This window comes from Pimephales promelas, chromosome 19, assembly GCF_988280905.1.
Source record: "Pimephales promelas chromosome 19, fPimPro1.hap1.1, whole genome shotgun sequence".
NCBI lineage: Eukaryota > Metazoa > Chordata > Actinopteri > Cypriniformes > Leuciscidae > Pimephales > Pimephales promelas.
In genome coordinates, this window is record NC_142787.1 from 2,221,291 (window position 1) to 2,248,580 (window position 27,290).

At 38.0% G+C, this 27,290-nt stretch overlaps 1 protein-coding gene across 2 annotated transcripts in view; it reads right to left on the reverse strand.

The window, feature by feature from the left end:
- shroom1 (shroom family member 1) overlaps positions 1 to 27,290 on the reverse strand; it is a 60,049-nt gene that overhangs the window by 8,230 nt on the left and 24,529 nt on the right. For both annotated transcript variants that reach the window (XM_089123708.1, XM_039663667.2), the window contains 5 exons: positions 10,839 to 13,294; positions 10,682 to 10,734; positions 7,056 to 7,508; positions 6,430 to 6,927; positions 4,774 to 4,894 (listed from right to left, as the gene is read on the reverse strand). In XM_089123708.1, the coding sequence (XP_088979834.1) occupies positions 4,774 to 4,894; positions 6,430 to 6,927; positions 7,056 to 7,508; positions 10,682 to 10,734; positions 10,839 to 13,208 (3,495 nt within the window). In that variant the 5' untranslated portion in view covers positions 13,209 to 13,294. The remainder of the gene's footprint in view (positions 1 to 4,773; positions 4,895 to 6,429; positions 6,928 to 7,055; positions 7,509 to 10,681; positions 10,735 to 10,838; positions 13,295 to 27,290) is intronic.

Consider the following 27,290-nt stretch of genomic DNA (forward strand, 5'->3'; position numbering starts at 1 on the left):
ATTGGCTAGTCACTGTTATGATTGGTTAACGTCACTGCTATGATTGGCTAACGTCACTGCTATTATTGGTTAATGTCACTGCTATGATTGGCTAACGTCACTGTTATGATTGGCTAGTCACTGTTATGATTGGTTAATGTCACTGCTATGATTGGCTAATGTCACTGTTATGATTGGCTAGTCACTGTTATGATTGGTTAATGTCACTGCTATGATTGGCTAGTCACTGCTATGATTGGCTAACGTCACTGCTATTATTGGTTAATGTCACTGCTATGATTAGCTAACGTCACTGTTATGATTGGCTAACGTCACGCTATGATTGGCTAACGTCACTGTTATGATTGGCTAGTCACTGCTATGATTGGTTAATGTCACTGCTATGATTGGCTAATGTCACTGTTATGATTGGCTAGTCACTGTTATGATTGGTTAATGTCATTGCTATGATTGGCTAGTCACTGCTATGGTTGGCTAATGTCACTACTATTATTGGTTAATGTCACTGCTATGATTGGCTAACGTCACTGTTATGATTGGCTAACGTCACGCTATGATTGGCTAACGTCACTGTTATGATTGGCTAGTCACTGCTATGGTTGGCTAATGTCACTGTTATGATTGGCTAGTCACTGTTATGATTGGTTAATGTCACTGCTATGATTGGCTAGTCACTGCTATGGTTGGCTAATGTCACTGTTATGATTGGCTAGTCACTGTTATGATTGGTTAATGTCACTGCTATGATTGGCTAGTCACTGCTATGGTTGGCTAATGTCACTGTTATGATTGGTTAATGTCACTGCTATGATTGGCTAATGTCACTGTCATGATTGGCTAGTCACTGTTATGATTGGTTAATGTCACTGCTATGATTGGCTAGTCACTGCTATGGTTGGCTAATGTCACTGCTATTATTGGTTAATGTCACTGCTATGATTGGCTAACGTCACTGTTATGATTGGCTAACGTCACGCTATGATTGGCTAACGTCACTGTTATGATTGGCTAGTCACTGCTATGGTTGGCTAACGTCACGCTATGATTGGCTAGTCACTGTTATGATTGGTTAATGTCACTGCTATGATTGGCTAGTCACTGCTATGGTTGGCTAATGTCACTGCTATTATTGGTTAATGTCACTGCTATGATTGGCTAACGTCACTGTTATGATTGGCTAACGTCACGCTATGATTGGCTAACGTCACTGTTATGATTGGCTAGTCACTGCTATGGTTGGCTAATGTCACTGCTATGATTGGCTAGTCACTGCTATGGTTGGCTAATGTCACTGCTATGATTGGCTAGTCACTGCTATGATTGGCTAATGTCACTGTTATGATTGGCTAGTCACTGCTATGATTGGCTAACGTCACTGCTATGATTGGCTAGTCACTGCTATGGTTGGCTAATGTCACTGCTATTATTGGTTAATGTCACGCTATGATTGGCTAATGCAGCGCCGGCCCGAGCCTTTTGGGGGCCCTAAGCAGAATTTGATTTGGGGGCCCCTCCCACGACGCGGAGTCACCTGTGTTTGATGATTATTGACACAAATGTCACGCAAAAATGATACATTATAAATGAATACACTGAGGTTATGTATTAATAAAAAATAGATGCCTACTTAAATAAAAAAAGTTTTAAAACAGTCTTAAAACTGTCTCAAAACACAAAATAAATTATTTGCTAAAATTATGACAAAACTGAGATATTAGAAACGTAAGAGCAAGGCTTCAACAATGATACTTTGGCCTATCCTCCTGGGACCCAGGAATAGACTTTTGTCCACTGTAGTGGACATTATATTTTAGTGTATTTCTCTGACACCATGCATGTCACATTTTTTTTTCTGGATGTCCTGTAGAGAGCACATTCAGGGCAATACAGAGATACCAAATGTTTGGAGGTTTCACCATGAAAACAACTTCTCCTTAGTCTTTAAAAATGTCTAACATTAATTTAGTGATCAAATGCACTCTGTAGCACTCTTATGGAAATATGATAATATATTGTAATTATAATTTAAATCTAACTACTTTTCAAATTGTATTTCATCAACCAACATCTCATGAAAATGTTATGGGGTTTCAAATGAAAAATGACTTTCCGTTACAGGGCATTGATTTCATTCATGTCCACTGTAGAGAACATCAGGACATAAATCATGTTTATCAGGCATTCTGGGAGACATAACAAGTGAACATGTAAATAAATTATACGTCAATATTCTTATGACATATTAGATATTATTATTAAAATGTTGCTTATTATTACTCCAATTCTTACACTTCTTTTTTCATTAAATGTTGCTCCAAGAACACATTAATGTGCAAATTAGATACAGTGTATAGATACTTTGCATTGAATGGGAATATTAATTTATGCCAATTTTACCCATTGCATAAAGTAAATTGGTGTATCAATTAATTCCATTATGTCTTTCATAACATAGTTGAGAATCATCTTTATACAAATTTTAGTTTAAAAAAAAATCCTGAAACCCCAAAATGTATTGGTGATTGGAAAAGAAAAAAAAATCCAATTTTTTTTGCCTACACATTGTATGTCATTTAATTTTAACAACTGAGTCCTGGTGTCCACTACAGAGGACAAAGTATTACATATGAATAAAATATAATTTTTCAAAAAGGTTTTTTTTTTTACCATTTGTTTATTATGCTCTAAACAATGTGATGACATGAAAAAAAAACTAAATAAAAAAAAAAAAACTTTCTGGGTCTCAGGAGGCTATTGTTGAAAACTAAAAATATTACTATTTCTCAACTCTCTCAATACAGAGTAACTATCCTCAAAATATTTATTATTGTTATTATTATTATTGTAACAGACTTTGTTAGATAGTACATGACATAATCCAACACAGTCTGTTACTATAATACCGGTTATGATGTTCTGGCGCTCATTGTATGTGTGTATGCAATGTATTTTTCCCCTCGGGGCTTGCCGTAGATGGGTCGTGCGCACTTGCTAGGCTACTGGAGTGTTGCGGGTGTTTGGAGATCGGATGTGTGGTATAATAAAGTGGAGAAGAGTTCAAACTGCTATGTTTACTATTTATTCAAACTGCTACCCTTACACCTTGAAGGTTAAGTTCTCCTGCTATTTTCTCCAACTTAAACCGATACCGTGACTAGACGCAGTTGCGCACGAATTGTCTATGCACGCACGAGGTGTCTAGAAGATTATGCGAATGACTTAAACGCTGGGCAGACAGAGCAGCAGTTGTAACTTGTAGGCAGGTATATTGATCATTAAATCAGAATTTTGTTGTCTTGAACTATTCATTCAGTCATATTCATTCATTCATTGATTTATGTCACTTGTTTAAGTCATCTAAAAAAAAATAAAAAAATAACCTCGATTAGGGGGCCCCCTGGTGGCCAGGGGGCCCCAAGCAGCCGCTTAGTTCGCTTATGCCTCGGGCCGGCCCTGGGCTAATGTCACTGTTATGATTGGCTAGTCACTGTTATGATTGGTTAATGTCACTGCTATGATTGGCTAATGTCACTGTTATGATTGGCTAGTCACTGTTATGATTGGTTAATGTCACTGCTATGATTGGCTAGTCACTGCTATGGTTGGCTAATGTCACTGCTATTATTGGTTAATGTCACTGCTATGATTGGCTAACGTCACTGTTATGATTGGCTAACGTCACGCTATGATTGGCTAACGTCACTGTTATGATTGGCTAGTCACTGCTATGATTGGCTAGTCACTGCTATGGTTGGCTAACGTCACTGCTATGATTGGCTAGTCACTGCTATGGTTGGCTAACGTCATATATTTCAAAAAACATGAGAGTGAATTGCGGGAACAACAATCAGGTAAACGTGTGTTCTCTCGTCTCTCTTTGATATCAGCAAAGTTTGATGTTTTTCGGTCTTGCTAACGTAGCAGACAGTGCATCTCTTGCATCCCTTTGTGCCGGACAAGTGAGAGTAAAGTACACATTTATTACGTTTGTTTTTGATAAACGACAACGGTTTGTTTACTGCAGCTCGGAAAACATAACCGCATGTTTTCCGAGGTTCATATGCGCGTGCACGAAATGAAACTCGAACTTTTCAAGCAGAAATATAGACGAAATAAATTGGCTAGTCACTGCTATGGTTGGCTAACGTTACTGCTATGATTGGCTAACGTCACTGCTATGATTGGCTAGTCACTGCTACGGTTGGCTAGTCACTGCTATTATTGGCTAACGTCACTGCTATGATTGGCTAGTCACTGCTATGGTTGGCTAGTCACTGCTATGATTGGCTAACGTCACTGCTATGGTTGGCTAACGTCACTGTTATGATTGGCTAGTCACTGCTATGATTGGCTAACGTCACTGCTATGATTGGCTAACGTCACTGCTATGGTTGGCTAGTCACTGCTATGATTTGCTAACGTCACTGCTATGATTGGCTAGTCACTGCTATGGTTGGCTAACGTCAGTGTTATGATTGGCTAACGTCACTGCTATGGTTGGCTAGTCACTGCTATGATTTGCTAACGTCACTGCTATGGTTGGCAAGTCACTGTTATGATTGGCTAACGTCACGATTTGTTAACGTCACTGCCATGATTGGCTAACGTCACTGTTATGATTGGCTAGTCACTGCTATGATTGGCTAACGTCACTGCTATGGTTGGCTAACGTCACTGTTATGATTGGCTAACGTCACTGCTATGGTTGGCTAACAGCATAAATGATTGGATCACCAACATCATTCTATATAACATTATGACACTTTCCAGTACCTTCTTCTCGATGATATCCATTTCCGTGTTGCACAGTTCTTCTTTTTGGTTTGAGAGAACGGACTCATTGTTCACAGATGACGGAAGGATCAACGGTTTGGCACAAGCTGTTGTCTCAGTACTTTAAAAACAAAATCAAACATGGAGTGAAAATACAAATGAAAGTCTAGCATGCAGCTTGCCATGTAGAATAGGCAGTTTTGGAGCCATTTATTTATAACCTAGAAAAGGACAAGATGCTGTTTAATTATAGACTTTATATTAGGGCTGTGCAAAGATTAATTGCGATTAATCACATCCAAAATAAAAGTTTGTGTTTACATAATATATGTGTGTGTGTGTGTGTGTGTGCTGTGTATAATTATTTTGTATTATAAATACACACACGTTATATTTATATTTTTATATAATATAGATTATGCATTTATATATAAGCAGTATTTATGTGCAAATAATTCTTAAATATATACATGCATGCATATATATTTAAATATACACAAAATAATTATACATAGCACACACACACATATATTATGTAAACAAACTTTTATTTTGGATGCGATTAATCGCAATTAATCTTTGCACAGCCCTACTTTTTATACAATGCATTATAAAACTGTTTTAATGCATTATCTGATCACATGAATAACCGTAACAACCAATTATAATACATTATAATGAGGGCTTGACATTGACATTTTTTTGCTCTCCGGTCACTGTGGCGAGTGGTTTTCCGAGTTACAGCCACTCAGCATTTACATTGGACACAATTTTGACATCAATACCCTGGGGAAAACAGCCTTATAGATATTTTTAATATTACCTCATAATTTGGCAGCAGATTTATTAGGCTACTGTCACTTTAAGAGCTGACGCACAGATTCGATACTGTCACACACGCGTTTCCCTCTCAACGGTTTACGTTCACTTAAAACTGACTGTGTGTTTATGTGAATACTCAGCATTTTGACATTATTTTGTGTGTATTTGACTGTTTTCGCGCAATAAGCAGCGAAAAAGCACTCATTTAGTGCCGAGAGGCGGCTTTATGAGCGCGAACTTTGGGTTTGAGAACAAAATCTGTGGAATGAGTGAAATTATGCATAGCATAATTGTAATATAACCCTGTAACAGGAAAAATATTCATCTGGAGCGAAAAAAGTGAAAAAAGGCGAGTTTATGTGTCTCTCGTCAGAGAGAGGGAGAGAGAGAGAGAGAAGCTGATATCGTCTATCTATACTGTGGACAATGAGTAATGCAAGCGCTTCAGTTATTTCAGTATGGATATGTATAAAAAAAATTATATTTTGACACCATTGCATTGCACTTAGTTTAATATTTCAGATGCCTTTTTAAAAGACTACAATGTATAATATTTAAAATTCAACCAGCCAAAGTGGCTAGTAGGAGCGACTGCGTTACATGAGAATGTCAAGCCCTGATTATAATCCTTATCTATCCTGATTATCATACTCATCTATCTATCCATTACTTACAACACGACAAACAACCAATTTCAAATGTAACAAGGAATCTGCAAATATTATTATAATGCATACTAACTTAAGATATAAAGCATTATAATCTAGATTATGAGTACCTTTAATAATGTATGGCTTTAAGTAAAGTGTCGGTGTGTGTATGAGCAGTAGTCACCTGTGCGCTGCTGTGTCAGGGTGATTAACCGCCTGCCCGTGTTTTTTCTTGTAGTGCTCCTCCATTAGAAGATTATCTTCAGATAACAGCTGCTCCATCAGCATGAGTGCTGTCTTCCTATTGGTTATAGGGTAAAGAGTACGAGCTAATGATTGGTCAGCTGAGACCACTTGCTGAACAAGCACCTCCCACTTGAGTTTGTCCCCGTTTTCAATCACAAGAGGGCCGTCTTCCTCCTTTATATTCCCGTCTTGTTCCTCGTTAAGTGCAGGTGCCAGGCTGGACTCTTGAATGCCAGGTGGTGTTGTGATGGCACCATACGGGTCAGGTGGTGCATTTTGGGGTTCAGGAAACCCTGGCGCTTCAGGAGATGAACAATGTGCCTCAGAAGTCGAGGTCCGTAGACTCGGATCTGCTCTGACTCCATGAAGGAGAGAAACCTCTTGACTGGAGACAGATGATTCACTCTTATCTTGAGAAAAATCCTCCTGCTCCTTGCTGTAATATATCAAAATAAATGTAAATTATAACAATGCCTTCATAACTAGATATTCACATTTTAAAGGCAGACTTGCCTTGGCAAGTACCACTAATAAATGCATTTACAGCAATGGATGTAGATATACCTGACTTCCAGCATGATTCCACCAGGTCCGGTGGAGTGACCAGGCATGGACAGAACAGTGTCAACTTGATGTTTACATCCATTTTGTGAAGCTATATGGATTTCATCATTATTGGAGGATGAATGCTTTGCAGCATTGGTTAGGAGTGTGTTCCCAGGGCCTGCCTGAGAGTTATCCGTGGGTTCTCCGGCGCTGAGAATCTTCCCCGGTGTGTGCCTTCCTTCAGCAAGAACCGGCGCCGTTCTCCTCTCAGCACCGGGCAGGGCCTGCTCGCCCCGAAGTTGGTCAAGCTGCTCAGAACTTTTGCTGAGAACGCCAGGTTTCGTGATAATGGACACACCCAGTTCCTCCATAGATTTCCCTCTGGGAGCTCTGATTTGTACCCGCCGCTCCTCATGGACAGATGCTGTACGACTATGATGGACTAGTGTATCTTCTACTTTTCTTTGAGCACTGAAAAAGAAAGTTTCACTAAAATTAGGAACCGAAATGTCTCAATAGCCACGCTTCCAATACAGTTCTGCGCAATACTTTTGAGATATTTTCTAAATGTTGATAAAAAACTATTGCGAAACTATGACGTTTCCATTAATAGATGTTATGCGCCTAAAGCCCCGTTCACACCGCCAGCGACATGCAGCGAAAAAAGCGACAAGGTCCCATTCATTTCAATTGAATGCTGGCGACATCCGGCGACACGAGCGACAGTGACCGTAAGCGACAGAATGTGGGCGTGTCAAGCGACGAGACAAGCGACAAAAGTTGAGAATTTTCATCTTTATGCAAATGAGAAGCGATTTTTGCGAGCGACAACCAATAGGAAACAAGACTTTCAGTGGAGCTCACGTCACGTCTCAAGTGCAGGGCAGGCAAGACAGAAAGAAAGAGTTTGAGGACGATTTTAAATGATTTGACTGTAACCACATACATGGATAATAAAATGATGCATGGAAAAGAAACTGTCGACAGTCTCAGTGAGTTTAATTCATACATTTAACGTTATAGTTCGAGTGTTGTAATTTTATGATGCACGTTTAGCATCATTACAATTTCCCCTGCATTACGTTGACTATTAGGGACAAGAAATTTGATTATTTGTCCAATTCGAATGACGTTTTTATAATTTGTGACAGTTTGAGTGAGTTTAATTTGTTCATTGATCGATCGTTGATCTAGTAAATGATTTAATCCACTGAACACAGCTGTAGAGATTTAAAAACACTCTCCCAACAGCATATGGTTTCTTTTTAGCCTTAAAAGTCATTTATTGCCAGTCAAATTAAAATTATATAGCACTTGTGATTGTCTTTTTTATATATGGCCAGACGAGTAGTCTACCAATAACATCAGAGCGACAGCACTACGAACGCCCACAAGCGACATCACAATACAGAGCCTAGAGACACACAGCGACAAAATCGCTGGCGGTGTGAACGGGGCTTAAAATGTACTTTTGTCCTTATCGAGACTTTTTTCCTCGCGATAAGTCATTCCAAAAAACATGGCAACGGATGTTTATGTATATCCCAGCCAATTATTTTGCATCGAAGGAGACTTAAGGCCTGCTCACGCTGGGACAAATTTTGCGCGCAATATTCGCCGACGTTTAACGCCTTGTGATTAAACAAAGGCCGCCAATGTGAGTGTGCACACGCGTAAGACACCACGCGTAAAAGCGTCATTTTTAAAAAAAACGCCTCGGGTTCGTTTTTTTAGTTTGACGCGCCACTGACCAATGAGATTGGCGATTTTGCTCACATGTTTGGAGCTTGTGAAGTTACAGTAAAACACCACTTGGGGGCGCTCAAACACAAAACGGTTTTTCCGAGCACACATACGGAACGGAGAAGAAGATATACGCCAAGTAGCGTCGCCGTCTACACAGCCAGGAAGAAATAAGACGAGGAAGATGCGAGGCAAGATTAATAGTGGGATTTCTTTGTTGTTTACAATCCAGTATTCCCATGATACTTCGGTCTTTTATGAGTTTGATGAAGAACTCTGTCTTGTCTTCTGTCCAAACATACCACGTCACCTTTAAAGAATGATTGACTTTTACGTACGTCGTGACCTGTAAATGCGGAAAAAACTGTTTCCATTGCAGTTTTGCGAAATATTTCTTTTTCAAATTGGCTGAGATACCACATGTGAGCGTAAAAAAACGTTTTTTTTTTTTTGGTTATATATTGGAGTTTTTGCGAAATTTACGTATTTCCATAGCCTGGATGCCAGCCCGAACCCCCGCCCACAACATTTTTTGGTCGGGAAGTTCGGTCTGGACTCGATCCATTGAGGAGTAATTATGATCAGTAAAAAAATGGTTGGGCCAATCAAATTGCCAGGGCGGGCTTTATATGATGATGGACAGATGATCTGCAGTTACGTAATCATCACGTCATCAAAGAGCGCTTGTGTTGAACTGTTTTCGCTCAAAGATGACTGCAGGTGGAGAATTGAGATGTATTCTGCTATGGCGTCTGTTTTAGAAGAAATCGACAGCGTCTTTTAATTTTAAAAGACGAACAGAGAACTGCAATAAAGGTATTTGTCGATCGTCAAGATGTGTTTGCCGTCCTTCTTACAGGATTCGGCTAAAGTTTAATTTATCAGTTGGCTCCGATGGTCGCTAAGAAGATGGGACGCAATGAAAACCCAGTTGTCATTGTGGTTTCTCCTTTGGTCGCACACTCGCACTCATGGAGGACCACGTAAAAGAAGGAACTGAAATGGGCATCAAGGCAATGCAACTCATGTCAAAACCATCGCGACATCAAACAATGGTGACGCTTTGTTATACTACTCACACACCATACCCATACTGGTAGTCACTGTAAGTTACCCCTTATCAGCGATGTCTTTTTTAAAATAAATTATTAGATGCTACTCATTATTTTGCATTTAAATCATCATTAAATACATCATTAAACATAATTTTGGCTCCCGGTCCCTTTTCTCTGAAGACTCAAACGAACACGCTTCTTCAACCGGTGTCTTCGTCTCTCCATTTATGAAAATCAGTCAAGTCGCGCTCCAACCATGTTATAAAGTTGAGACAGGCCCGACAAATGCGAGCAGATTTGTTGTCTTTATTGTCGAGATCTAATCTTAAATGGAGAACTTGTTTGTATATACATTCACATTTTCTATTTCGTTCAAAAATGTTTTTCGAGTTTGCAAGTACTCTGCGAATTCTTAACTTCTTTTTGCAACACCGGCAAAGGCCGTTGACACTCATTTTCCAGAGTGCGTGCAGTTCAATTCTGTTGACAACTCGCTCAACATACGTCACTTACTGCGTTGCTCTGATTGGTTGTAGGTCTATCCAATTGAGTGCAGAGTTTGGTTGTTTTTTTTTGGTTTGATTAAGACACGCCTCATAATCAAAGCCCTATGGAGCAGTTTCAGACTCACATTCTGAATAGAAAATGAGTATGACGAAGTCAGACTAGTGTTTCCATTGTGTGTATTTTCAATTAATTTGCGCAAGTTTAAGGGTAATGGAAACGCGTCTATTGATTACATTTGTATTGAAACTCAATCCTGTTCAAACTGTGGTTATAATGAATACAGGATAGACGTTCTAATCTCTGTTATTGTACTTAGCAAGACAAGTAATAGCAGGTCACCTTGAAATAGCCATGTTATGAATGGCTGACAACTCATCCAGATGTTTCCGAACCTATGGAACAAAAATAATTGATACAAATACAACAAAGTGTTAGTGGTGCATTCTAAAACCCTAACTGGAATTAAAGTAAAACTAGAATTTTGATGAACAGATACCGGGAAAGCATGGGGGGTGGAGGTGCTGCGAGTCCGTAGGAACTTGGGTTGTTCAGGCGGGTCCAGGAGACTCTCCACGGAGGCTGAATTCCCAGCTTTCGAGGACTCTTCTCTCCAGCTGGACTGCCTTGAGTGACAGCTGGGTTGAGCAGTGGTGAACTGGGTGTGTTTACCAGAACTTGACGCAGAGTCAAGAATATGACCTGCAGAGAGAGGCCTGTTCTTGGTGGAACCAGAATTATGTCTGGAGCTCCACTCCGAAGTTGAATTTCTGGGTATGGGAACTTGTGGAACTGGATGCTGGGGCTCCGGTACCTTTTGACCAGTTTTACGTTCCATGTACGCAACCAAGGCTTTGTGCTGAAGGTGCTTCAGAGTTGATTTTGAGAAGTTGGAGGCGGACATAGCACGGCCCCGTGTTTCAAACATCTTCCGCCTGGCAGCCACTAGACCGTGATCACTCTCTGAAAGAAGACCTTCAGCTTCGTTGTCAAGAGAGAGGCATGTCATATGAGCGGGTCCATCGGCCAGCAGGTGCAGCTTCTCCGGCTCGGAGTGAGACAGTTTTTTCTGATCTGCTGTCAAACGCTTTCTACACCCAACCCGAGGTACCTGTGGTTGAGCAATATTCTGTGGCTTCTCCTTGTCAATCTCCTGACCAAGCTCTTTCGTGTACTCCTGGTCTGCTTCTTGAGGACTGGGACTGTCCAAGTTGGCCCGTACGTCTAGTGATGGAGAACATGAGAGATTCTTGTCCGTCTGTAGCTTGATCCTGTGTGGCCGAGAAAGTTGCAAATCTCTCCTTTTAAAAGAAGTCTCCCTCAAAACCTTGGATTGGGCATCTTTCAGTTTCTCCTTGTAATACTTTTTGTAGGAGTCATCTAACGTGCCACAAGGGTAGAAGAATTCATTTGGTTGATCTTTAGGGGCTTCGCCCTGACCATATTCGCCGTTGGGCGAGGCTTGCCCATCATTTTGAGCTTTCGGTTTATCTTGTACACAGTCTTGATTCTTGATCACCTTCCCACAATCATTACTGTTTTTGAACTTGCCTGGATATGATGCCCTGTTCGCTCCTGTCAGGTGATACAACAGTGGGGTCGTCTCCTTGCTGATCTTGTCACTTGGAATATTAAGTTGGGGCCATCTTGAATCTCTGGTCATCTCTTCTTCTTTCTTGGGACGACTGGTATGGTCTTCCTTAATTAGAGCAGGGGTGATTACTGAACCAATTGACTTGTCCTCGGGACCACAGTAGAAGATAGGGTGGCTAGTGGAGTGATGCATGCTAGTTTCTCTACAGTCCTCTACACCTTCACAAGTCTCCTCGGACTTGTTATTCGGATGCTCGACAACTTCATTCCGAATGCTGAATTTGTGTTCCTCTTGAAAGAACAGCTTCCCACTCGGACCATCGGGACAGCTCTGCCTTCTACGCTGAGCTTTATAGGACCACTCTCTAGAGGTTTCCTCGCTTGCACTGTCTTCAAGGACACCTTGCATGACACTGGGCTCAGAGGACTTGAAGACACCAGTTACAAAATAAAATTGTCCTTTGTGCTGAATACTCCCACTGATCATGTTCTGTGGCATACGGCAGGAGCTGACCAAACACTGATTCTCAGAAACGGGTCCACCGTAAGCTGAATGAGACCTTTTTCGTTGCTTTTCTGAATGGCCACTCAAGTAATCGGGTTGACATGTTTGTAGGGGTGATCTATTTGAAATCTCTGTAGGCTTTGGTGGATCAAGCACCTTGTCCGCTGGTTCTGGCTTGAGGTGATCTTTAAGCTGTGAAAATGCGCGACCATGGACAGGTTCAGTCCGGACCCCAGAGACCTCTGGGTTAACGGTCTGATGTAAAGCAGAAACATCAGCAAGCTGTCCTTCTGGACTCTGACGTGCCCTTGAGTTTTCGAGATTCCTGGTTGTTACGAAACTGTTCAGACGGGTAGGAGGTGGTGGGGGTGGTAATGGATGCTTATGAACTGATGGATTTTCAATGCTAGAAAAGTCAACGCTGCTCCTGCGACGCTGTTGTGCAACGGTTTCCATCGAACGGTAAATGTGGTCCATGCTCTTGGAATCTGAATCTAGACAGGTTGGGCTATATTTAGCTCTCCCACATTTCAGATCGGTGTAGTGCAAGCTTTGCGACTGGATTTCATCCAGGAGAAAGGGAGAAGGGTAATCGGGGACGGTGGAGCCACCAGAGAATGAGCTATAGGCGGAGTCCCCTTTGCCGTGGTGGTGTGTATACTGATCAATACTGCTAGTGGACTTGGCCGGGGAGAGTCGACTGACCGGGAGACTCAGAGGGTGTAGGTCAAGGTTGCTCATTCTCTCGAAGTGGAAATTATAGGAATCCATGTGGGCTATGAAGTGGAATTATGGGCCGAGGGGAAATATTTCCTCACTATATTTACAAAACAGAAGCCACAGGAGTCTGGCATTACCTGTGAGGACGAAAAGAAAGAGTTAAACTGGCATTTAGGACACAATACATGCCTCTACATGATTTTGAACTTTTATATCTCTGCTAAAAATAATGTGTGCATAGTAGAAATGAGCACCAAATAAATAGTTTTGCATTGACTAAACTATTAGTTTTATATGGATTGGTGGTTTAATGATTAAATAAATTACGCCAAGAAAATGACCCAAGCACAGTATACTCTACTGTACCTTCAATTACTATATGAGTTATATGAGGATAATTTGTCATCCAATATCAGCGTCTGATTACCTGCTTGAAAGCTGATTTAGATTTGATTGATTTACTTATTTTACATAGAGAAATTATGCATCTAAAAAGGGTAGAAACAATTGCCCTTTCAAAGGTATAAATGCCCCACGGAAATTAATTTTCAAATTATTCAAAAGTTTCAAGGTTGCAAATGTAAAGAAAGAGTTCATTCCTGTCACCGCTGTGAACTGACCATGAAAAACATTTACGAAAAAGGGATTTATGAATACCAAACAAACATTTTTAGCAACTTTATTTATACAGCACATTTTCAAACAACAGACGTGCTTTACAAAAATAATAACATTAAAATCATACAACAAAACAAATATAACTTAATCAAAAGCTAAAGAAAATAACTAAGTTTTTAAATAAGACTTAAAAGTGGCAATTGATGGAGCTGACCTCACCGGGAATGGGAAACTTTAAATCATAATTTAATTATTTATTACAACAAAATGTAATAACAACAAAACGTATTTGTTGTTTGTTAGTCAATATAACACTGAAATGATTTCAGTTTGTGTATCACTACTTTTTGGACATTTCCAGCACAGTTTAACAATGCTGTGATAATACAGAATCGTGATCACAATAATCAAGAAATGAAATATTCAAACCGCTTCATCTCTATTATGGATGCTTGTCGATTACAGCAAGAATGTGTTTGATCAGCGTTCGAGTGCAGTGCTTGGTACCGTGCAGTACTCACTCTAAACGTCAGAGATAACTACTAATAAATCTGATTTCAGCCTTCATGCGCAACATTCTTCTAATGCCAAGCTATTTCCTTGAGCCCGATTTACCAGCTCACTGTCAGGATGAAGGTCTTTAAAGAAAGCTTGAAGGCTTGTACGTTTTTTTTTTTGCTAATGAGGAAACCGATGAAGCTGGTTGGTATGCAAAGTATGTGACAATATATATATATATATTTAACTGCATACTTTTAGACAGTCAAGTCCTACAGAAGTAGTGTTGTAGCACTCGAGAACATTTTATGAAGGTCTTGTTCTCATTTTATTTCTCAACCAGTCAACCACATCACTAAATTGTCAGTGCATTGTCCGATTTATTTGTTAACATCCTTCATGAGATTGGGTGTAAAACTGCGTGCTTTGAATGCAACCAAATGCTTATTTGTAGCTTGATTACAGACCCGACACAACAGAAAAAAAGAAAGAAATCAAATTAGAAAAAATAAAAAATAAAAAATAAAAAGTTAATTGCGATATTTTTTATCTCACAATTCTGACTTTTCTTTGCGCGTTTACATCTTGTAGAAATACTACATGCATTGAATAAAGAAATCAAATATAAAAAGAGATTACACTTACAAACTGCATAATTTACAAAGATATACAGGTGAAACTCGAAAAATTTGAATATCGTGCAACAGTTCCTGCATTTCAGTAATTCAACTTAAAAGTCGAAACTAATATATTTAGTTCATAAAACTATATACATATGCATGATTATACTCTTCAGAGGGCCGACATTTCTGTATTTAAAATCCTTTTTTTATTGATTTCATGTAATATTCAAATTTTCTGAGATTTTGAATTTGGTGTTTTCATAAGCTGTAAAGGCCAATTTATACTTATGCGCGCAGTAGGTACGGCATAGCATACGCACAGACGCGTACCATATCGTGTACCCTTCGCCGTAGCCTGACGCGAACCTCCTCAAAAATGTAACTACACGTTGCGACGACACGGACCACAAGATCTGTGATTGGTCGGCTTGGTAGCATCGCATTTCCTCCTACGCATTTCCGCACGTACATTTCCACAACTCCAACATGATCCGCTCTCTTTCAGTCGCCATAGAGTGCTGAAGTTACGACGTCACTCTGTAGGCCAATACGCGGAAGTAAGTTAGCATTTTAGCATTACGGTTCCCTCGCTCTAGTCTAAAGTCTATGGGATTTTTGAACGGGTTTTTTGCTAAATCGCCTGAAATAAGGTCTGTGGTGAACAAAGCCTCTAAATATTTTCACGTTTTGATCTATGACACAGAACACACAGTTATAACCTGCTTGTGGTTTTTTAAACTTTATTGTGTCTGATTGTGTTTTTTAAAATCTTTATATAGGCTTCAAAATGTATAAATTTTGGATCAACTTGTAAAGATTATCTTGCTAGACAAAACGTGTAAGGGTCACAACTCTTTGTTAAACACAGATCGTATTTTTTGCGATTTTCCAAAAGTCTATGAGGAAAATGCATTGCTTTTCGACCGAGGGAACCCATGCGCCGCTAGCTTCCGAGTTATCCTACAAAGTGACGTCATCACTTCGGCTTGTAGTAACCTAGCCGCGAGGAATCTAAACACAGTGGAACATTAAAACCCTCCGCCGCCAACAAGCTTTTCGGAGCAGTACTGCAGAGCAACCAAGACCTGAACGCAAAGGTATAATGCTCACGACGGCGTCCCCTCGACACAGAAGTATAAATTGGCCTTAAGACATACAGTAATCATTCAACTAAGAATTTCTACGAGATGTAAACTCGCAAATTCGCAATGGTAAGAAAAAAAGTCAGAATTGTGAGATTAAAAACAAAATCGCAACTAGCTTTTTTATTTTTTATTCTGTGGCGGAAGCACGCGTCCACAACTGGTTTCTAATTTGATTTCTTTTTTTTTCTGTTGTGTCGGGTCTGTAAAACGCTTTTGCTTCCGCCACAGAATAAAAAATAGTTGCGATTTTTTTAAATCTCACAATTCTGACTTTTTTTCTTACCATTGCAATTTGATATCTCTCAATTGTGAATTTAAATTCAGACTTCAACTCAGAATTGCGTGATATAAAGCAATTGCGAGTTTTGCATTAACAACATTAATTGCAAGTCCAAATCGAAGGAAAAAAAGACGACTTTTTTTTCTCAGAATGGCGAGTTTATATCTCACAATTCTGACTTTATAACTCAATATCTCGCAATTCTAATTTTATTTCTCAGAATTGCGAGATGTAAACTTGCAATTGTGAGATCAAAAATATCAATTGTCACTGAAATTAAGACAAATGCCCACAAAATTCAAGAAAAAAGTACTTTGTTTTTATAACATGACATAATTAAGCAATCTCACATGAGCAAGAGAGCAATTTCTTAAAACATTAGCCTCAATAATATTTCTGCAGTTGTAATTGAACTTACAGATCTATATAGCATCTGATTATTATAATCTGCTAGTGTTGATTAAATGCAGACATTTCTCAGTAAAAGTAAAGTGCTCTGGTCTCGGTCTGGTCTTGGTCTCTGGTTATGACTCCACTTGCTTCGATATTTAAGAGCATGTTTCCCCCTAATGAAGAGTGATGTCAAGAACAGCGATCAGCGATGACAAGCTTAATGAGGGTCCTGAAGAAGGACGGACTGATGGAAATGTCTGGAATGCAATTTTAACCACCGGCGTAACACATTTCGGCAGTGATCATGTGACGACTCTCAGGATGGATTATGTGCTTTTCAGACATCCAATGAATGCCAACTTTATAAGGTCCTATCCTAAAATTATATATGTCAATTTTCTGCTCATAAACTATAGGGTTACATGGGTTACAGATTTTTGATGTTTTTAAAAGAAGTCTCTCTTATTTGATTAAAAATACAAAAACGGTAATGTTGTGAAATATTATTACAATTTAAAATAACTTTTCTCTATATGAATAAATTGTAAAGTGTAATTTATTCCTGTGATCAAAGCTTCATTACGCCAGTCTTCAGTGTCACATGACCCTTCACAAATCACTCTGATATGAGGATCTGATGATCAAGAAACATTTATTATTATTTTCAATGTAAAAATGAAACAGTCGTGTACAATTTTTTTTCCAGGATTCTTTGATGAATGAAAAGTTTAAAAGAACAGCATTTATCTGAGATAGAAAGCTTTTGTCACATGTTATACACTACCGTTCAAAAGTTCGGGGTAAGTAAGACATTTTTATTTTATTTTATTTGGTGGGGAAATACAATAAATCAATACTTTTATACAGGAAGGATGTCTTAAATTGGTCAAAAGTGACAGGAAAGACATTTTTAATGTTACAAAAGATTATATTTCAAATAAATAAGAACTTTATTTTCATCAACTGTTTTCAACATTGATAACAATAATAAATGTTTCTTGATCATCAGATCATTAGAGTGATTTATGAAGGATCATGTGACACTGAAGACTGTAGTAATGATGCTTTGATCACAGGAATAAATTACATTTTACTATATATTCACATAGAAAACAGATATTTTAAATTGTAATAATATTTCCCAATATTACTGTAAAACACAACAGTGTTTGTACACTGTAAAAAAATATTTTTTGGTGAAGTAAATACTACTGAAAAAAACAATGTAATTAGTTCAGGCAAGAATTAAAAAAAAGTCATTTCCATATCAGTACTTAATTCAAGCGAGTAGTGTAAATATCAACTCAATAAAATTAAGTAAACATTATTCAACTTTTCTGATACTGGGATTCCCATCTGGACCTTAAATAATTAATGAGGTTCATTTTTCTCTGGTTTCCAGCTGTATTTACACTGTTTTATCATTGATTTTTGTTGTCAGTATTAACTTGCCATTTTGTGACATTTTTCGAGTAAATTTTTTGCTCAAAACGACACATTCAAACACAAAAACGACCCATCAGATGTTACCGCCATTGTGTACTGTACTGTCTACCAAGTATTGAGGTGTTTGCATTCACATAATGCTTAACATATGACATGATGTAATATAAATTACTTATATTAAGATTAAAAAAGAGAAATTAATCATTTTATTAATCAAGGATGCATTAAATTAGCTAAAATGTATGGCCAAAAGTGACTGGTATCTCATCTTATAAATCGGTAAGATTTTATAATGTTTTAAAAGAAGTCTCTTCTGCTCACCAAGACTGCATTTATGTGATAAAGAAATCAAATATTATGACCATTTTTCAGCATTATTACTCACTAAGCCTTCAGTGTCACATGATCCGTCAGAAATCAATCTAATATAATGATTTGATGATCAAAAAACATGGATTATTATTATTAGTGTTGAAAACAGTTGAGTAAAAACAAAATAATCTGGATTTTTGATTAATAGAAAGTTATATAAGAAATTTGTAACTTTATAAATGTCTTTACTATCACTTTTGACCAATTTAATTCATCCTTGAATAATAAACGTATTGATTTTGTTTATTTATTTCCTCAATAAAATAAAATAAAAATGTCTTACTGACCCCGAACTTTTGAACGGTAGTGTTTAATGTGACAAAAGCTTTCTACTTCAGATAAATGCTGTTCTTTTGAACTTTCCATTCATCAAAAAATCAATCCTGAAATAAAATTGTACACAAGAGTTTTCAACACTGATAATAACAATAAATGTTTCTTGGCATCAATTTTACATTGGAATAATATTTTACAATATTACTGTTTTTTTGTTGTTGTTGTTGTTGTTTTTTTTTAATCAAATAAGCGTTGGTGAGCAGAAGAGACTTCTTTTAAAAGCATGAAATATCCTACCGATCCGAAACGTTTGACTGGTAGTGTGTGTAATTGTACTTTGTTTTGCCATCTGCAGGAAGTAAGAGATGTTGCCAAGCTCCTCTAACCGGAGTAAGAGTTTAGAAAGCTGAAGAGACGGTGTTTAAGCTTCAGTAAATCTCTCCTCACACAAACACACAGGACTGGCCTCCGCTCTGCTAGTGCACAATGGGTTCAGCGTAGGGAATATTTCACCGCTGATAATGGTGTGAGGAGGAGAAAAAAGGCATCGCATTCCTGGCCGGCTTCAGAATAAAGAGGCCTCGCCGGTGCCGTATATTACAGAGAGAGAGAGAGAAAGAGAGAGAGAGAGAGACCCTCTCAGAGATGGGCTTTACCCTCTCCGCTTTAATACTGTAATCTAGTGCTGAGCGGTATGACCAAACATCCATATCATGGTATTATCCTGGTTTCACAGTATATGACGGTATTTTTTATAAGCCTGATTGACTCAATGCAATATTTTACTGGCATGAGTGAATATTGTGAAATTCACATGAATTAAAGAAGAATTAAAAAAACTTTAGCTGATAATTTACTCACCCCCATGTCATCCAAGATGTCCATGTATTTCTTTTTTTTCAGTCGAAAAGAAATTAAGGTTTTTGATGAAAAGATTCCAGGATTTTCTCCATATAATGGACTTCAATGGGGTCCAAACGGCTCAAGGTCCAAATGCGAGTTTCAGTGCAAACTGTTCAAAGGCTTTAAACGATTCCAGACGATGAATAAGGGTCTTATCTAGCGAAACGATCACTCATTTAATAAATAAATAACAAAGTTTAAGTTTTATAAGCTCAAATGCTCGCCTTGCTCTGTTCTGTGATGCGCGTTCGTGACTCTCCTGTTCGAACTCGTTCATCAAAATGAACAAATCTTTTTTCGAAGAACAAATGACTCGAAAAAAGATTTGTTCATTTTGAGTTTGACTTTGAACAGGGGAGTCACGAACGCGCATCACAGAAGGCGAGCGTTTGTGCTTATCAGTGTTGTGCCTGAACACGTTCAATGAACGATAGTTCATGAACGCGTTCATATTTTGTGCGAATGTGAACTGAACGTACTGTATTACTGCCTGATGAACGTTACTGTGAACGCGCTCATTCTGGAGTCTGTGAACGCACTTCTCAGTTTAACTTCGTACAATAGAGTGCCAGATTTCTATAAAGCCTTCCAGGCGAAACCCTGGCTAAAACACACGTAAACAGCGAAAAAACACCCAATCTGGCAACACCAGCCACCAGTGTCGCACCGCGGCCGCCGTCGACAAAGCAGCGAGCGAGGAGGCGTCGTATGATTATTTAAATGGATTTTATGACGAGGAAAATCTCACATTTCTGTGCAAACTTTGCCCGTCGATAAAATAATTGTTGTCGTTGTATATGAGCTGTGGCAATAATAGTAAAAAAGAGTTTGCAACATATGGAAAAAAAAAAAAAAACTATAAATGAACTAGTTCATTTTTTGAAGTATGAACTATGAACTGAAGTAGTTAATTTTAAAATGTGTGAACTGAACTTTGAACTAGTTCATGTAGAAAGTGAACTTTCCCAACACTGGTGCTTATAAAACTTAAACTTTTTTTTAATTTTTTTTTTTTATTAAATGAGCGATCGTTTCGCTTGATAAGACCCTTATTCATCGTCTGGAATTGTTTAAAGCCTCTCATTTGGACCTTGAACCGTTTGGTTCCCATTGAAGTCCATTTTATGGAGAAAATCCTGGAATGTTTTCATAAAAAAAACCTTCATTTCTTTTCGACTGAAGAAAGAAAGACATGGACATCTTGGATGACATGGGGGTGAGTAAATTATCAGCAAAAGTTTTTTTAAAGTGAACTACTCCTTTAATACAGATTTGCACAAAATGATGCTGTTTACAAAGAGGTCCAGCAGAAAAAAAAAAAAAAAACGAAAAAAAAACAAAGAGGTCCAGCAGGAGGCGCTATAGGCGAGTCATCAGGTTTCCCCAGTAACGGCTGTACACAAAACGGTTTCCCCGGTAACGGCTGTACACAAAGCGGTTTCCCCGGTAACGGCTGTACACAAAGCAGCAAAGCGCTCATAAACGCTGTTTTATCAGGAAAGATAAAGAAAGATTAAATGAAAATGAGATTGAAACTTTTCTAAAGAGCGTAGGTTCACTTCAGAAACATCATATAAAAACACCCGCGCCGCGTTTTTAGACAGAAATGTGCAGAGCTCATGTTTATTCAGCAATGTCAAAGCCACAAATACATTTTCCTAAAGGCTGAACCAATGTATGGGAAACACTGTAATATAATTTGACAGCAATCAATTATAGTGTAACCCATCCATCTTCACCGTTACATTATACATTACCAGCTAAAGCTTGCGCAGAAATAATAAAAAAAAAGGTAATAACTAACATTAATGATCTTTGCAACAGAAGTGAATCAATCATAACTAGCAGCTGGACAATAACTTTATTCTAGAGCTGCTGTACAGTCAAAACAATCTGTTACTGTAATCTCCTGTTATCACTGTAAAGCTGCTCTGAAACAGTCAAAAGCGCTGTATAAATGAAGGTGACTTGACTTGCATTTTATATTATTAAAAACGCAGTAAAAACAGTAATGTGTAGAGTGGGTGTCGAGTTACATTCAAGCTATTTTAAGACATGAATACACCTTTTTCAAGTAAAAAATGCTTAAATGTGTCATCTTGGTGATCAAGGATGTGTTTTTTTAATGGATAAAATGATTGACTGTAAGATAATCTGTGCTGAGATTTGCTGCCAGGATCACACAGTTACACACACTAACACTCACGCCTGTTGCCTAATCTAATGTGTTTTTCCTCATTGTGAGGATTGCTGAATCTGCCACTCCCAGCTGACAGTTGAACTTCCGAAGTCACAAAAGCTTTAGGAAAACAAAGGTGAGCTATTCTTGAGATCTGTCATCGGGTCTCATAAACAGGTGATGGGATCTATAGATTAAACAAGGCAATACTGGTTACCAGCAACCACTGACATGAGCAACTAATGACCAAACAGCCTCATTAAAAAAATGAAAAGAGATTCCCTCATCATGTGTTCGGGCATAATCTTACATAAACAGGAAATGATATCATAGGGAGGACACCTGTACCTCAAGGTCAAGAAGTCTCTTAAAACATCTATTTTCCAAACATTGAATAAATAAAAGGTACATTTCAAGTGTCAACATTTCTTTCAATGCAACAAGTATTTGGATTTTTCGACCATTGAAAATTAGTTAATTTAATTTATGCGTAAAATTGGAATGTCACATTAAATGTTTGCGAATGAATCAGCGTTTCCATCCCATGAGTTCAAGAGAACAAAATCGTGACTTGACGCTTTACTCAAAAAAATAAAAAATAAATAAATAAAAAATATCACTAATAAAAATGGAAGTTGCTCTGTTTCCCGCCATCATAAACGAGTGTGTGTCGAGCGTCAGACGAAACACAGTAAACGCTGTTGTGTTCTCTAGCGTTCGGGAACTCACTCGTGTGTGTGTTTGTGTGTGTGTGTGAGACGCTTCTGGAAGGAATTACACCCAATCATTCTGATCACACACTTCAACTGCGGCGTTTCAGAAACACCAAACCAACATTAGAGACGCTGCGATTCTATTGGTCCGCTAGGTAATCCAGTTATCCAATCACAGCCTCTGCTGAGGCAAAGTTTTGATTGCGCATTGAGGGATTTATTCTATCAATGTGTTTCCATTGCAGTTTATGCACATAAAAAAATGAACAAAAAAAAATTATAATCCTTAAATCAAAAAAAGTGCATTTATGTGCATTTTGGAAATCCATTCGTTTTATGATGCAATATCCCAAAATGCACATTAAAATAGGTGTATGGAAACCTAGTGAGATGCCCATATCTCTGGAATTGAATCATAAAAGAACAAAAAAATTATTCTCCCAAAAAAAAAAAAAAAGACATAACTATTTTATTATATTATAGTCAATTTCAAATAACATGTATTTTTCAAATCATGCCAAAAAGTGAGTATTAAGAATACATGACACTACACTAAAAAAAATGAGTTGTTTTAACCACCCAAATTTGGGTCAAATATGGACAAACTCAAACGTTGGGTTTAACTAATTTAAAAATTCAAACCAACGGCTGGGTTTGCCCATATTTCACCCAACATTTTTTTGAGCGTATGTATTTAGCCTTAGCAATAAAAAATATTTCACATTTATGCAGAGTAAGAATGGATCATAATAATTTGAGATATGGTGGAAATGAGATGTTGGCTCAATGTGATCAGGGGATTTTTGGAGAATGAGGAGGAGGAGGATTATGGGGAACTTCTCTTTCCATCGAGGCACGGGACCTTTATCCTGCGCTCTCCTCCAGGGTGACGTCACCGCAACATCTTAATCTCCTTACTGGGTCATTCAAAATGTGAGGCGCTTCAAACTAAATAAATAAATATCTCGGGCCACATACACTCAAAAGCTTGTGATCGATCGGTGCGTTTTTTGATGTTTTAAAAGAAGTCTCTTCTGCTCACTAAGACTGCATGTATTTGATTAAAAATACAACAATAAAGAGTAATGTTGGAAAATATTATTACAATTTAAAATAACTGTTTTTAATTTGTATATAGTAAAGTTTAACGTAATCCTGTGATCAAAGCTGTATTTTCAGCATCATTACTCCAGTCTTCTTCAGTGTCACATGATCCTTCAGGAATCACTCTAATATGATAAAGGTTTATTATTATCATCAGTGTTGAAAACAGTCGTGTACAATTTGATTCTTTAAAGAATATAAAGTTCAAAAGAAATTGAATCTTTTTGTAGCATTATAAATGTTTTTATACTGTCACTTTTGATCTATTTAATGTATCCTTGCTGAATAAAAGTATTTATTTACAGCGGGATTACACAACCTTTCTTTCTTTTCAAACACATTTTGGGAGTAAAATGGTTTGATTTTAATTGTATAAGTTCTACTACAGATCTGTGCCACAGTGTTGTTGTCTGGGATCACGTTCAGTGACTTTTAATGCAGTTAAAAAAAAAGCAAAGGTATATTAAGGAGGATCAATGCAAATTATGAAAATATTTACAGTAGTGTTCATTAACAAGCAATTTAGCAATGCAAAATATTTGCTAAGTCAATGGCAATGCTCCAAACAGTAATACCCTTTAGAAACGTGTCTAACAAGGAATGCATGCTTGTGCACTTGAAGAATGAGTAAAGTTGTAGTCACGAGTGAAAATCCAGTGGCCTAATTAATAAAGACTTACTGCTCAAAACAACTTTACCAACACCAAACTGGACAGTTTTTCACTTCTTCTGAATCTGGGCTTATCAGTCAGTGAACAGATAACTCAGATACACACTTTCAAAAAAAAAGAAAATGTACAATAATTATGTATGCTTACACTCTAAAAAATGCTGGGTTGTTTTAACCCAATTTTGGGTCAAATATGGACAAACCCGAAATGTTGGGTTAAAAATGTAATGTTAAAATTTAACCCAACGGCTGGGTTAGTCCATATTTGACCCAAAGTTGGGTTAAAACAACCCAGCATTTTTTAGAGTGTATAAAAATGCTCCTCCAAATTTATTCATCGCGAATAACTCTAAAATCAAAAGCAAATGAACGAAATTCTCTCTGCAGAACTCTAACCCCTATGAACCTCCCAAAAACCTCACTCAAACACCTATAAACCCCTAAAAACCCAACTCTTACCCCTATAAACCCCCCAAAAACCTCACTCAAACACCTATAAACCCCTAAAAACCCAACTCTTACCCCTATAAACCCCCCAAAAACCTCACTCAAACACCTATAAACCTCCCAAAAACATCAAACACCTATAAACCCCTAAAAACCCAACTCTTACCCCTATAAACCCCCCAAAAACCTCACTCAAACACCTATAAACCTCCCAAAAACCTCAAACACCTATAAACCCCTAAAAACCCAACTCAAACACCTATAAACCTCCCAAAAACCTCAAACACCTATAAACCTCCCAAAACCCAACTCTTACCCCTATAAACCCCCCAAAAACCTCAGTAAAACACCTATAAAACCCTAAAAACCCAACTCTTACCCCTATAAACCCCCAATACCTAACTTTTAACCCTATAAACGCCTAAAAACGTAACTCTAACCCCTATAAACCCCCCAAAAACCTCAAACCCTATAAACCCCTAAAAACCCAACTCTTACCAGTATAAACCCCCAATACCTAACTTTTACCCCTAAAAACCTAGCCCTAACCTCTATAAACCCCTAAAAACCTAACATTAACCCCTATAAACCCCCAAAAACCTAACTCTAACCCCTATGAACCCCAAAAAAACTAACTCTAACCCCTATGAACCCCCAGAACCTAACTCTTACCCCTATAAATGCCTAAAAACCTAACTCTAACCCCTATTACCCCCAAAACATAACTCTAACCCCCATAAATCCCAAAAACCTAACTCTAACCCCTATGAACCCCAAAAAACCTAACCCTAACCCATATAACCCCCAAAAACCTAACTCTTACCCCTATAAACCCCCCAAAACCTAACTCTTACCCATTTAAACCCCCCAAAACCTAACTCTAACCCCAATAAACCCCCAAAAGCCTAAGTCTTACCCCTAAAAAAAACCCAAAACTTAATTATAACCCCTATAAACCCCCCCAAAAACCTAACTCTAACCCAGATACACCCCAAAAACCTAACTCTAACCCAGACACACCCCCAAAAAACGAACTCTAACCCAGATACACAAAACCTAACTCTAACCCCTATAAACCCCCCAAAACCTACCTCTTACCCATGAACCCCCCAAAAACCTAACTCTAACCCAGATACACAAAACTGACTCTAACCACTATAAACCCCTCAAAACCTAACGCTAACCCCCATAGCCTAACTCTAACCCCTATAAACCCCCAGCTAACTCTAAACCCGAAAACTCAAACCAAAGCTCAAACTCAGGGAATTTTACAGAACACTATGTAATTACACAGTAAATCCAAAGGTATTTATTGTTAGAAGTAAGGCCCCAGGAATGACTGGAATAAACAAACCCATTATATGGGTAATATACACATGTATAGTGTACAAGAACAGTTTCGTATCAGTTTCTGCCTTTATGAATCCGATTAGTCCCTTTCTTTTCTTTTTATGTAGGTTGAAATGTCAATGTGATTGTATGCAAATGCTAAAAGGTCATTTGTCTGGAAGAAACAATGAGGTCAAGCAAACAGAACCGAGTAAAGCTAAGTCAAGTTCAAGTGACTGAAAAAAACTATATACTGTATGTGAGGACAAGAAACAATGTGAGGACAAAAGTCTATCAAACATTCAAATGCATTTTTTAAAAATCTGATTAGAACATAAAAATGAACATATCTTTAGTTCTCCAAGGTGGAGGTCAAATTTTTACAGATGCAACAGAAACCCACGGGAAGGCAACTGAACTTTAACCAGGGAAATGTTTGTGCCAAATTACGACATTCTTAACACAGCCTCTCTTAGGTAACAGGACAAGGTGAATGAACAAGTGTAACAAAAGACGGTAACGAGGAAATGCCCCACTTTTGAGACCTGACATTCTTCATGTTTTATTCTGGACATCCAGAACAAAAAGAACAAAAAGTAGTGTGGACCTTTGGAAATAATGTTATTAATACTTATAGTGGGCTTTCATTACCTAAAAACGCACAATTAGACGCCATGGAAAGACAAAACCAGGGAAATGGAGTAGGTAATGAAGGAACGGCCCTTTGGGGAAGGACACAAAAGGTGTCAGGATGAGAAAAGGGTTATAAACCTTGACGCAATCTTTTCTCCTGTCATCAAACTCAATGACGTCTTTTCTTCCTGTTCTAGGAAGAACAAAACAGGCCTGATTATAGTCACATCAAAACAGATTTATTGTCCAGTTCCTAAATGCGGTCACTTTGTTTAGATGGGATGCACCCAGAATGCACCTTGTTCCTGTAGCTCATGGGTTTATTTCCCAGGTGTTGAATATTATATTAAATACAATAAAATGTTTATTTATAAAGCACAATTTAAAAACAACCGAAGTGCGGTACAAGTACAAAAGAAAACCAATACCCCAAAAAAAACAAATTACAAACATTAAAACACAAGCTGTAAGTAAAATCAAATCAGAGCAAGTCAAGATGTATTA